General features: G+C 44.0%; 1 protein-coding gene across 1 annotated transcript in view; it reads left to right on the top strand.

Moving 5' to 3' along the window:
• Positions 1-11,095, top strand: part of FGFR1OP (FGFR1 oncogene partner) — a 39,711-nt gene extending 28,616 nt beyond the window's left edge. Inside the window, exons 11-14 of the mRNA XM_021717966.1 lie at positions 791-859; positions 7,173-7,212; positions 8,371-8,467; positions 8,975-11,095. Coding sequence (XP_021573641.1) covers positions 791-859; positions 7,173-7,212; positions 8,371-8,467; positions 8,975-9,049 — 281 coding nt within the window. The 3' untranslated portion in view covers positions 9,050-11,095. The remainder of the gene's footprint in view (positions 1-790; positions 860-7,172; positions 7,213-8,370; positions 8,468-8,974) is intronic.
• Positions 11,096-13,186: the final 2,091 nt, after the last annotated feature.

Below are 13,186 nucleotides of genomic sequence, written 5' to 3' on the forward strand. Positions count from 1 at the left end.
GTGTCTCCCTGTTCCCAGACAGATATTGACTACCATTAATCCCACCTCCCTTACCCTCCCCCTTGAGAAAGTTTTTAAAACTTGATTCACTAGGAATATGCAGTATGAGTCTTGCCTAATTTTGCAGTACCCCCTGACTTGTATTACGTGATATAATCATGGAATTTCCTAGGGAACATGAAAGAAATGGTCCACTGCTTCTGAGACATCTGGTCAACTAGCCCTGTGGGCATGAATAGGGCCCACATCCCTTCTCCTTGTCTTCTCTTTTGTGGTTATTGTCGTCTTTAAGAAAGGAATCTAGGAGATGATCGTGGTACTCTAACACTAAACCGCTGGAGGACACGGAGAACCAGCAGCTTAAAAACAAAACAAAAAAATGCTGAGGAGACCACTTTAGTAAATGACATAGCAGATATTTCAAGAAAATTTGAATTCAAGAAAAATTTAGAAGTTCGAAGCGAAAATAAAATTAGTGAGAACAATTAACCTATAGTCCATGAATTCATACCTACTGGGGTTGCACGTGAAAGGTGATATCCCATGGTTGGGTAAACATTTATTTTGATGACTGTGTTCCAATAAAGAATAGGATTGTTCATGGTTTAAAGAGGAATATAATGTGAATTTTAATCATTCATTAATCACAGGATGTGATTCCCCCCCCCTTAGTTTTAGATTAGTATGCTCCTGTCGTAAAGAAACTCCATATTGAACAAAAAATGATGTGGTTTAGAGAGTGTTGTATTCTAAAAGTCACTTTAATGCTAATATTTTTTCCTGTTCACAGGTAAAAGGGCAAACACAGTTTTGAAAGATCTGAAATTGGTCAATGATAAGATCGGATCACTTGGATTAGGTAACTAGATTTTCAGTTTCAGTGCTGATTGCTTTAAAGTGACAATTTTTCAGTATAGAATTTTTGTTTTATTTTTACATTTACTGATTTATCATGAGGGATATTGCAAAGGATACAGGTGAAGAAAAGCATAGTGTGAGGGTGGAGGAAGGGCTCAGAGCTTCCATACCCTGCCTGGGCACCACTGACCAGAAGCCTCATGTGTTCTGCTATTCAGAGCTTCCTGAACCCAGTCCTCCTGGGGAGGACAGAATTTTACATGCAGGGACTCGGTCCACCTGCATGGAACGCCTTTCTGCGGCTCATCCAGCAGGCACTGGAATTGTTTTTATGTGTTCAGGGTTATACTCTGTGCCAGGGGTGGCTATGGCAACAGTCTTCCTGTCCTCGTGGACCTCTGTCCTCAGGGAGTTTCATTTCTCATAGGAAAGATAGACATTAAACAGGCACCTAAGCCGGGCTCGGTGGCTCAGCCTGTAATCCTGCACCTTTGGGAGGCTGAGGTGAGTGGATTGCCTGAGCCCGTGGGTTCGAGACCCGCCTGGGCAGCGAGACCTCATCTCTACAATAACTCAAAAAATCAGCCAGGCGTGGTAGCGCATGCCTGTAATTCCGGCTACTTGGAAGGCTGAGGCGGAAGGATCGCTGGAGGCCAGCAGGTCGAGGCTGCAGTGGCCGGGAGTGACCACTGCACTCCAGTCTGGGTGACAGAGTGAGACTTCAACTCAAAACAGGCACCTGCAGATATTTTGAGTGTTAGAAGGGTCAGTAGGCCTGGTGCCGTGGCTCACACCTATAATCCCAGCACTCTGAGAGGCCAAGGTGGGAGGAGAGGTTGAGACCAGCCTAGACTCCGTAGCGAGACCCTGTTTCTATTAAAAAATATATATATAAATATATAATTTATAAATATATATATAAAATGTGTGTATGTGTGTTTTATATATATATACCCATACATATATAAATGCCCAAAAAATGTTTATACATTTGCAGACGTCATAGTTAAAATGTGTATGTATTTTTTATACACATATTGTGTGTATATATTTTTACATATATAAAATAAACAAGAAGGTCAGTATATGTGCGTGTGGAAATGACTAGTAGGTTACTTTCACCTGGTCTAGGCATTCAGGAAAGGCCTCTTGTAGGAAATGGCTTCTGTGCCAAGGCTTGAAGATTAAGTAGGAGTTGTATAAGGGGAAGGCAAGAGATAGAAGAGATTTCAGTTCAGACCAAGAGAAATTTGTGCAGAGGCAGAGCCATTCTCTAGGTGCTGGAAGTACATGGTCCAGGTCTCAGAGAATTCAGTCCAGTCAGGAAACAGACAAAAGAAAAAATGGTAGATGTGTTCAGTTCTGTTCTACAGGGCACACAAGTTGGGGATCCTGCCTGGAGCACATTCGTTTCTATGTAAGTGAGTGTCCGTAGGAACATCCCAGAGTCCTGCCATGTGTTGGGAGACGGCTCCCATCCAGTGCTCTGTTTTGCATAAGACCACAGCAGGTGTGACAGGCATACCTTAGGTGAACTCAGTTGCTGACCTGCAGGAAGTGGTGCAGCAGCTTCTCCAGGGCCACTTCCTGTCCTCTCTGTGGCCTCTGAGATGTTTTCCTAGTCTGTAGTTGCTCACACATGGAGCCATGGTGCCATATCACAGGCAGGGTGGGGAGAAGGGAGAATGTATTTCCATGTGCTCTTTGCCATAACAGCCCAGGTGTGTCTGAGGGGGCAGCTCAGGGAATGCCCCTCCCTCTTGTGGTGAAACAGTCTGGATAGTGCACAGAACTTGAGTTGGGGCTGGATAGATTTAAGTGGAAATCCCAGATGTGGCACTGATTGCTGGGTAAGGTAGGTAGGTCAACTGTGCTTTTGTTTCCTCATCTGTTAAGTGGGACTAATAACATCTACCTCTTTTTTTTTGAGTTGGAGTCTCACTCTGTCACCCAGGCTGGAGTGCAGTGGCACGCTCCCGGCCACCGCAGCCTTGACCTGCTGGGCTCTGGAGATCCTACCGCCTCAGCCTTCCAAGTAGCTGGAACTACAGGCGTGTGCTACCATACCTGGCTAATTTTTTGATTTATTGTAGAGATGAGGTCTCACCATGTTGCCCAGGCTGATATCAAACTCATGGGCTCAGGCAGTCCTCTCGTCTTGGCCTCCCAAAATGCTGGAATTATAGACTTGAGCTACTGCCCCTGGGCCATCTACCTCATTTTAAAGAGTAAACAGTATTTAAATATGTATACATACACAAAGTACAAGACCTGGCATGGTAGGTGCCTAATCTGTGTTGGGTTCTTTTTTGTTACTCAGTTCCTCTGTAGCAGCCATTTGCAGAAGAATAGATGTCCCCTGGGCTGCCCGCATTCTTGTTCCACATGTGCCCTGGGGTCCTGGGAACTGCTGACTGTCTGCCCTCTGCTCTGTGTGCATCTTGGTCACTGGTGGGCCTGCTCCCCTTCCGGCCCTCATTTTTTCCCTGTTGGGTGCAAGTGCACTGCAGTAGATGTTCTTATGCACACTGCCTCAGTGGATAGCCACTACCGGAGACTTGACTTCTGACCTTCACACCTGGACAGCTGCTCGGTCCTCTTCCTGTTTTGGTTTTTGTTTGAGGTTCACTTCTGTGATGTTTTGCTCTATCAACAAACCTTTTAGCTTGTTTCTGTCTTCTCTGTTTTCTTATTAAAGCGAATGTTTCCCAGTCTGCTTTTGAGGAGGAGCTGCTCAGAATTGTCACCAAAAGTAGGGAAAGGCATTGTTCTGACTGCAGAGTGGCTGGCTGGGGTTGAAGAGTGGCGAACTGCTACATGACACCTTCTGTTGGGACTTTGTGGTAGCTGGGGTTGGAATTTGGGTAGTTTTACAGGTACAATGTACCAGTTCACTAGCGGAATGTTTTGTCATTCAGCCAGGCGTTATGATTCAGTAGAAATAAAAATTTTATTTAGTTTTGTTTAGTGTTTAATTAGTATTGCACCAATATTGTTTTCTGATTTTTTTTCCTGTTGTATTCTAGATATTTTAAGTAATACTTAGACATTAGTGGACTAACCTAGGATAGTATTAGTGATATATGCCTGGCACTGTACCAAATGATTATTTAATTCTTGTCCTATGAAGGTTTTGTATTATCTCCATTTTTACAGATGAAGAATCTAGGTTTACTAAGATCATATTGCTTTTTTAATCCTGTTGTATCGCCATGGAGCCCTAGCCACTCTTGACTGCCTGTATGTTATTTGGACATTATTTCAATATATCATTTAAAAGGGAAAATTAATTTTGAGTTTGAAAGAAACTATAAGTAAAGGTTTGAGCACAGTTTATGTTAGTTGGGCAGACAGGTGTTAATCAAAGGACGAACATGCCCTGTTGGAATGTTTATAGACAAGCACTTTGGATGTTTAAAGTAGGAGTCACCAAGGTTTTTTGGTTTTTTGTGTTTTTTTTGGTAAAGGACCAAATAGATATTTTGGGCTTTGTGGGCCACATGTGGTTTCTGTCACATATTCCTGTTTTTTTTCACAATCCTTTAAAAATGTGAAAGCCATTCTTGGCTCACAGGCTAAACAAAAGCAGGTTGTCAGATGGAAGGAAGAATGAAAGTGAGGAAAACAAAAGACTATTGTAAAATGAAAGTCCAGGCTGGAGGCGAGGGCTTGGGTGAGGCAGATGTCCTCAGATTAGACAGCTGGCTGATTTGAGTGGGAGGGAGAGACTGTCAGAATGCAAAGAAAACAAGAAGCCTTGGACTGTGGGCCTGAGTTTGCTGGCCCCTAATTTAAAGTAATGCAGTACAGGTTGAATTTCCCCGTATCCAGAATGCTTGGGACCAGGAGTGCTTTGGATTTGGGGTTTTTTCACATGGACCTGAAATTTGAAATGTTCCATTGCCTTGAAATGTTATGTTAGTGCACAAAAAGGAGCTTTTGGAGCTTTTTGCATTTCAGATTTTTGGATTTGGAGTGCTCAACCTGTTAAACCCACTCGTTTTGATGCTGACTTGTTAAGTTACTGTAATGCTGTGGAACACATAACCAGGAAGTTGGAATCTCATGTGTTTGTAGCACATTATTCAATAACTATCTTGTACTCTTGAATTGGATACAAATGCTAGAAGGGAGAGAGCCCAGTTAGCTCCCTCTTGGAGCACACGACAGCCACCACCTGCCGTTCCTGCTGTTTGAGCCCAGTGACCACCTCTGCTGTTCGCATTAGGGTTCCCACCAGGGACCAACTTCTTAGTTCTTGCAGACCAGCCACCCATGTGATTGTTTAGTCAGAAGGTTTCCACCCCCTCCTCTTCCTGTGCCTGCCTGGCAGTGCCTGCTTTCTGCCAGGCACCTGCAGCCCCTTAATCTTGCGACTGCCAGTGGAGACAAGCTCTTTATTCTAGAGAGGAGTACAGCCGGGAGACACGTCCCTCCTCCCTGCTTCTCATCAGGATTTCTCATTCATTGCCTGCTGCCTTCTGGGTTTCTTGTTTTCTTTGTCTTCTGATAGTCTCTTCTCCTTACCCCCATACCTTCCATCTGACCATCTTACTTGAAGACACTTGCCTTCACCCAAACCCTCACCAGTCATCTCTGGCTTAGGCTTCTGTGATAATCTTCTATTTCCCTCACTTTCTTTCTTGCTTCTCCTAAACATATTTCTTCTGGCAGTGGTGGGAGTGTGTCTGTGGAAAACAGAACCAGATTGTCTCCTGTATTGTTTTACTCTTGTCTCCCCCAGCCCAGCTTCCCTTGTACTCAGGCTACTGTCCTGACTGAGCACCCAGGCCCTGAGTCCCCTAGCATCTACCAGCCCCTCTATTTACCACCCTTGTGTGCCCCTTCCCGCTCCGCCCTCCAGATTCACACTGATGGTTTTCTTTCTTCTTTTTTTAAAAGACAGTATCTTCTTTTTTTTGAAAATAGAAAAAAGGGAAGACTGGTCTTGACCTCCTGGGCTCAAGTGATCCTCCCATGGCCAGCAGTGAATGATGATTCCCCCAAGTGGCTGGGATTATAGGCACACCCAGCTACATAAGTGGCCTTTTAGCATCCACCCCCCTGCCCCATCCCAGGGCCTTTGCCATTTCTTCTCTTGGAACATGTTTTCCTCATCATGTGTGCCTCAGATGCCTTGTTGAGGTTTCGCTCAGCTGCTGCCTCGACAGTTCATCCAGGGACCCCAGCAGCATTGGGCTTGTTCCACTGCTTGGAGTGTCTCCCTCCGGAATGGAGTATTCACTCCTTGAGATCAGACACTGTCTTCATCATTGCTGTGTCTCCACCCCAGTAGGCACTCACATATCTGGTCAGTTAATCATAGGATTTACCCTAATAGCGTTTGCTTGTCTGTCCAGTTTGTGTCCCCTTAGCAGTGTGACTGACTTAGAGGCAGTCTGTTCTGCTTGGGAGGCTCTATGAGCAACTTGCTGTCCTGCCGATTCCTCATCATGATCGGCTCCTGCTTGTGGCCTTCTGTAAGCCCGTGTGTTTCCATGTGCCTTTTATGCACACTTAACTTGGCTCTCCTGCCCCCAGGCCTGTGCTCTGAGGTTGACAGCCTGCTTCCTCAGCTAGCCTTCAGAAGACATGTGAAGGAATGGCAGCCCATTTGTATTAATACATGTGACCTTTAAAGCCTTCCGTGAGTCTGAAAGGTGCCCACTGTCAGAACTGTCACACTGCCTCCGCAGCCAGCACCTTCCCTCATTACAAGAGCTCACTGTGGACCAGTGCCTCTGTGGAGTGCCCCATGTGCGTGAATCCTCAGGCTGACCCTGTTGGTGGTCCTCGAGAGCCGAGGACACGGCCAGGAAAGGGCATCTGACCACCCAGGTGGCAGAGCTGCTCAGCGGTGGCCTTGGGGCTGGAGCCTAGTTCTGTCTGAGTGGCAGGGCTCTGCCTTCTGTGCGCCACTGGCTCCACACACCGAATTCTGTATAACAACCATTGAGTTGAAAAGTCTCAGCAGTTCCAAAAGAGGGCCCTAGAGGGGACTGACATGGCGTGTTGGTGCTCGGCCCCATCATTCATGGTGACTGGGTCTTATATGTTAATTGCATTCAAGTACCTGGAATAAAGACCAGGTGTTAGCTGCAGTATAAGATGTGATGTAACCACTTATCACAGTTTATTATTTCTTAGGTAGTTGATTTTGTCATTTGCCTTCGTATTATATATGGTAAAAATATTTCTGGTCCTTAGTGATATGATATAATTCAGTAATTTTTTTTTTTAAGAAAACATGTTTAATTGTAGGTAGATTGTGAAGTGTGTTAGCTATAACATATATCTTTTCTTAAACTTACCAGGAACTGGGGAAGAAGATGACTATGTTGATGATTTTAATAGGTAAGGAAAACAGTTGGGCAAGTATGGATGTGTATATTTGTAATATATTTGTAAACAGTTCCTAAACACAGACAAGACAGAATTCCCTTGTCTTGCTGTATTTGATTCTCTTGTTTGTATTGATTGGAAATGAATAAAAGATAGTTAATCCAGAATTAAATATTAGACTTTGGAGTATGTTTTTGATTTTACTTTAGATACAAACATCTGTATTATGTTCGGGAAACTACGTTAGAATAAGATAAAGAAAAAATCTTGAAGGATTGACTCAGAAGCATTGTCATAAGCCATATCATAAGTTCTCCTTTCATCTCTTTGTGATGGGAGTTGTCTCCATTTAACTTTGAAAAATTGCCTCTCAAGTTACTTTTCTAACTCAGATAACATTTTCTTAATGTTTTGCTTCAGATAACTTTGTTGTATATGTGAGGATAATATAATCTGTGTGTGAGCTAATAATGCTGGAGTGAACTTTGTTATAGGTATGATTCAAACTTTTAAATTAGGTGCCTGAGGTTTTTTTTCAATTGGAAGTTTATAATTCTTTTTTTTTTTTTTTTTTGAGTTGGAGTCTCACTCTGTTGCCCAGGCTGGAGTGCAGTGGCATGCTCACAGCCACCCCAGTGTTGACCTGCTGGGATCGGGTGATCCTTCCACCTCTGCCTTCCAAGTAGCTGAAACTATGGGCGTGTGCTACCACGCCTGGCTAATTTTTTATTTATCATAGAGACGAGGTCTCGCCAAGTTGCCCAGGCTGATCTCGAACCCACAGGTTCAGGCAATCCACTTACTTTAGCCTCCCAAAGTGCTGGGGTTGTAGACTGAGCCACCGAGGCCACCCCATATTTATTTTCTAATAGAATAATTTAGTATACATTTTTTTTGAAACAGAGAGTGAGGTAGGAGATGAAAGTGTAAAAATCTAGGTTTATTTCTCTCTTACTATTGTGACTCTGAACCTTTGTCTCTTCATCTGTTACGTTGACTTGATTGCTGTGTAAGGGTCGAGTAAAATAGTACATACATAATTAGTTGCATTTAACATTGTATTTTACTGAAAGGATTAAAATACATATCTGAAAATGTGAAGATTGGTAGTTATTCTCCTTAAACATTTATTTTCATGTTCTTATTTTCTGTTTTTTCTTCTGACATTAGTACCAGCCATCGCTCAGAGAAAAGTGAGATAAGTATTGGTGAAGAGATTGAAGAAGACTTTTCTGTGGAAATAGATGACATCAATACCAGTGACAAAGTAAGGTGTTGTGTATTTCCTGTAGGATGCTATTCTTGCCTGTTTGTTAATTTGCTGTAAGGCTTCAAAAATTCATGCTAATTAGTAGAAAAACAGTTGAAAATTGTGAAAAGTCATGACAGAGTTACCTGGTCCAATTTTGTAAAGAATGTCTTCGATGAATCTGTACCACTATTTGTCATTTCCTTTGATGTCTGGGTGCTTTGAAATGTCTGAGGACGTTCCTGGGCACTGTGACTGCTGTGGACTGGGGACCATGATGGATCAGGGCCAGTGAGAGTTGGCCATGGTTCCATGTTAGTACAGAGGACTGTGGTCACAGGATGGTGCTGAGCCTGGAGTGCTCAGAAGACTGTACTCATTTATTAGTCATATGAGTTTAGGCAAGCAATTCTCAATCTACAGAGTATAAAATAATACTTTAGTAGTAGCAGTATGTTTTATACATTACTTAATACTCTTCTTGCATTCTGACATGAATTATTTTCTTCCTTTTGAACAACAAAGCTCGATGACCTTACACAAGACCTGACTGTGTCCCAGCTAAGTGATGCTGCAGATTATCTGGAAGATGTTGCCTAGACATGAAGAGGGAAGGAAGTATTCGCACAGAGGACAAAGGACTGCCTGTTCCATCTTTTTCCAGACAAATGCTCTTGGCCGGAATGTCTGCTCCCTATTGATTGGTGCCTCGTGTTTCAAAAAAACTGCATATATTTTTTTAAAATTAACTTTTCATTTTACTAAACAAAATACTTCCTATTTGAGCCATGTGTGGAAGATTTACTATTGTTAATTTGGTTTAGCTTTACATTTCTTTATGGAAATTGGTGATCTACGCTCAAGTTCATTGGAGGGAGGGAGCCTGTGAAAACATCAGTGTGAAGAGCATGACAAAAGGTGTCAGTATAGCCATAGGTTTGTCCAACTCTGTGTGTGTGGCTGCTAGTACACATGACCTTTGAAAACCATGACTTGAGCCATCTGGAATTGAAGCTTACCCACTGCAGTGTATTTTGATGTGAGGTGGTTCTATACGCAGTCGGCAGATGACCTAATGAATTGTAATACTGAAACCTGTAAATGTGAGTTAAGCTTGATGTGTCAACTTTGCTTTGTATTTCCTTCTATTTGGAAGGTTTCTTAGACTGTTGAAGTTACATTGAAGTACTCTTGTGTGTGCTATTTAGTTTTGCTTGTTTTAAATAAGTCTGGAAGTGGTTGTGACTTAACTCATAGACTTGTCAGTAACAGGTTACGTTTGTGGTCACCACTCCTCCTGTGTCCATGTAAGCAGCTCTAGTCACAGATTCTCTTCCTTATAATTTATTCTTTGTAAAGAGTCCTTGAAACATTAAATACCAAAATGCATCTGAAACCATTATGCAGTGCTTTTATTTCAGATCTGTAAGTTAATTATATTAAAATCCAAATTGGAATGAAGTAGTAGTAATGGCCTAAGACCATATTCAGTTTCACAAGCTTTGTATACTGTACATAATTTCATTGTGACCCTTTGAAAACAGAGCCATGGTAGAATTTCCAGCAGTCTCATACGTGCTGTGAAGTGTGTGCGCCTATGTACGTCACTGACGTATTTAAATGTGCAAGCAGGACAAAAGGGAGTGGAAGTGACGGTGTATATTCATAGGGATGTGGGTAGTGCTGTGGTTGCATTAAGTTTTTGTACTTTTTATTTCAGTTAAATTAAGGATTTTTATTAAATGTTACCTTTATTAATAAAAGGAGCGAACCATGACTGGTAAGCAGACTCCATGGTTTGCATAATTCCAAATTTTCATTTCATATTAGCCTAGGTATTACAAAAATATTTTGAGGGCCCTAAAATGCAGAGGAAATGAAAATTTAAGGATTAAGGTGATGTGGTAGCATCTGGCTTTTTAAGATTTAATTGAAGCTATGCTCTAGACATGACGAGGGAGGATGTCCAGCAGGTCCGGCAGCTTCCTCTGTTCCGCTCTCAGTCTGTGGGTGCCATCTCCATCTCACCTGACCTCAGCACATCTGTCCATTGGCAGCACCGTGGGAAGCCATCTTGTGACTGAAAGTCCCCAACGTGCTGCTCATCAGTGCATTTCTTCATCTGTCATCTCTGTCAACAGCCCCGTTCCAGAAGCACTGTAGACTTGCTCTGGCCCTCTGGAATCTGGATCCCATGTGTGATTTATTTCAGTGAAATAGTTTGAAATCAGCATAGCGGGGTATGGCTTTTTAATTTGTGGAAAACTTGTGAATGGTAGCACCTGGAATTTGACACTTTTCTATTAGAGAATCAGACCTTGTGATGATATTTGGAAGGTGGGGAGAAAAGCACCCAGTAGGAAACTTCATCATCAGTGCTACGTGTATCTTATGAATAATTAAATGACTTTAACTGTGAACATGTTTCCACATGTGCTTCTTGATTAGGTATTATCAACCTGTTCAGCTTCAAGGTGTGAAGTGACAGGTTTTGCATGTGATGAGTGTTTTTTCTTAAAAATAAATATTGAGATATTAGCCCATGAAACACATTTTAATGGTGTCCTGTGTGCTAAAGTGGAACTCCTAAAGTGCTCATTTTATTGATGGTAACCGCAAATTAATAAAAAGCATTTGTTCTTTGTATCCTCTTGTGCCTTTTTACTCTGCTGTGTGGGATAGTAGCTAGCAGCCAGTCGTGCAGCATAGCGCCTGGTTCCTGCCCATGCTGATGGGTCACTCACCAACCCCCTTGCTCGTGACCCTGGAGCCAGGCAGCCTGCAACCAGTGGGCCTTCACACTGAGACCTGCGAGGCAGTCCTGTCTACAGGCATCTGTGTCTGCCTCTCCTTGTCTGGACCATCCCTCCTCCAGACTTGCAGGGGCTGATTCACTCCTGAGAAGCTTGGAGATCTGCAGGACTTCTCCCCCCACCTCCCACATTGTGCTCACCCCTCGTATTTTATTCACCTCTCGGCATACTCTGAAAAGGTCGTATGTGTTTCTGGGTCTTTACCTGTGAGCTTCGTGAGCCCAGGGATTTTTTTAAGTTACTGTATACCTAGCACAGAATTGGCCCCTAGCATGTGCTCCATGTCTGTAGGGTTGTAAACAGGCTTGAGCACTGGCAAAGGGACTGGGGTTGTGGTTTCTGGCTGGGTGGCTACCGCCCGAGGACACTGCTATACGACCTGGGGGGACAACCATCCTTATCCTAAACCTGGAGAGGCCCCTAAGTGCAAGTCTGTAGACATGGGGGCAGAAGGAGGACTGCCTCCGTAGGTCATGTGATGAATTCAGTCACTGCAAGGCTGTTGGGATACTGCTGTCTGGAGGAGGCGCCCCCTGCACGACTCTGGTGTGAGGCAGAGCAGCTTGAGGCCATGGGATGCCTTGCAGACACGGAAGGAGGAGGCAATCCCTGGAGAAAAACGGCCCAAGGGGAGCCCTCCTGTCTGGCATAGTGTGGGGAGCAACTCCCCCATGAAGTCTGCGGTGCTCGCTAACCACACCACACCCTTCTGATGCCCACACTGCAGTCTCCCTATTCTAGGAAGGGTTATGTCTGGGGAGACAAGGACACCCGGGGCAGTTCCTTGGTGAACAGCCCCAATACTGTCCTCAGAATACGGTACGGTCGGCCCTGACATGTAAGGAGGTGAGTGTTACAACAGGCTGAGACGGTCAAAGAGAGCTTCCCTTCGAGAAAACAGAGAACAAGTTACTTAAGAAACAATCTGGTGGGGACTGAATGACTCCCCCAAATTCATGTTAGACCTAACCCCAATGTGATGGTATGAGGAGGCAGGGCCTTTGGGAGGTGATGAGGTCATGAAAGCAGAGCCTTGTGGGTAGAATTCACTTCTGAGAGACCCCAGAGTGCTCCATGCCCCTTCCCGTGAGGACAGAGCACAACGGCGCCATCCACGAGGATACAAGCCTTCACTAGATACAATCCACAGGCACCTTGAGCTTAGACTTCCAGTGGTCACAGGTGAGCAATGAATTTCTATTCTCATAAATGAGACAGGCTAAAGTCCTTTAGCAACCCGACTGGATTAAGACAAACCTAATTATGCCACTCAGATCTGAGATAACTTGTACCTAAAAGAGGCTGCTTATGGAAAACATAATGACAATTTTTTATTAAAAGATTGCTGGGTTAAGACATTCATTAGTAGGGCAGGTGCAAAAATGCTAGAAGCCTCAAATATAAATCCGAGGACACCCAGATGAGGTCAAGCACAGCCAAGCGACTCAGCTGGAGAAATTGCAGTGGCAGACAGCTCGGTGCTGAGGCAGTCAAATTGGAGAAACATCCTCAAGTTCAAGAAAACCGAGGGTGTGGTGGATGAATGAGGATGGCAGGAAATGAGCGATGACATTTAACTTCCCTGGGAGTTAGAAGGGAAATGGTTTTTGAATGTGGAATTCATACCCTGATTTTTTAAAAAGGCACCTTGTTGCCAGTCAAAAATGGAACTCCAGACCAGGTAAGGTGGAGCTGGAACCCATGTGTCATCAGGTCTCTGCCGTGACCCTGTGGGCGGCGTGTGCTGCCACAGCCCCAAGAGGAAGGACTCACTCCTAATGGCTTCCCTCCCACTTCTAGAATGTGCCGTGCTATCCACATCTCCTGCTGCCAAGTAGCAACCGCGCCGTATGAGTTCCCCTCTGCACACTGCACACCAGACCTGCTTCCCAAGAAACCTGGGAGGAGGAGGCAGGCTTGCCCT

Source organism: Carlito syrichta, unplaced genomic scaffold, assembly GCF_000164805.1.
Source record: "Carlito syrichta isolate Samal-C Ts95f unplaced genomic scaffold, Tarsius_syrichta-2.0.1 Scaffold311607, whole genome shotgun sequence".
In the NCBI taxonomy this organism is placed as follows: domain Eukaryota; kingdom Metazoa; phylum Chordata; class Mammalia; order Primates; family Tarsiidae; genus Carlito; species Carlito syrichta.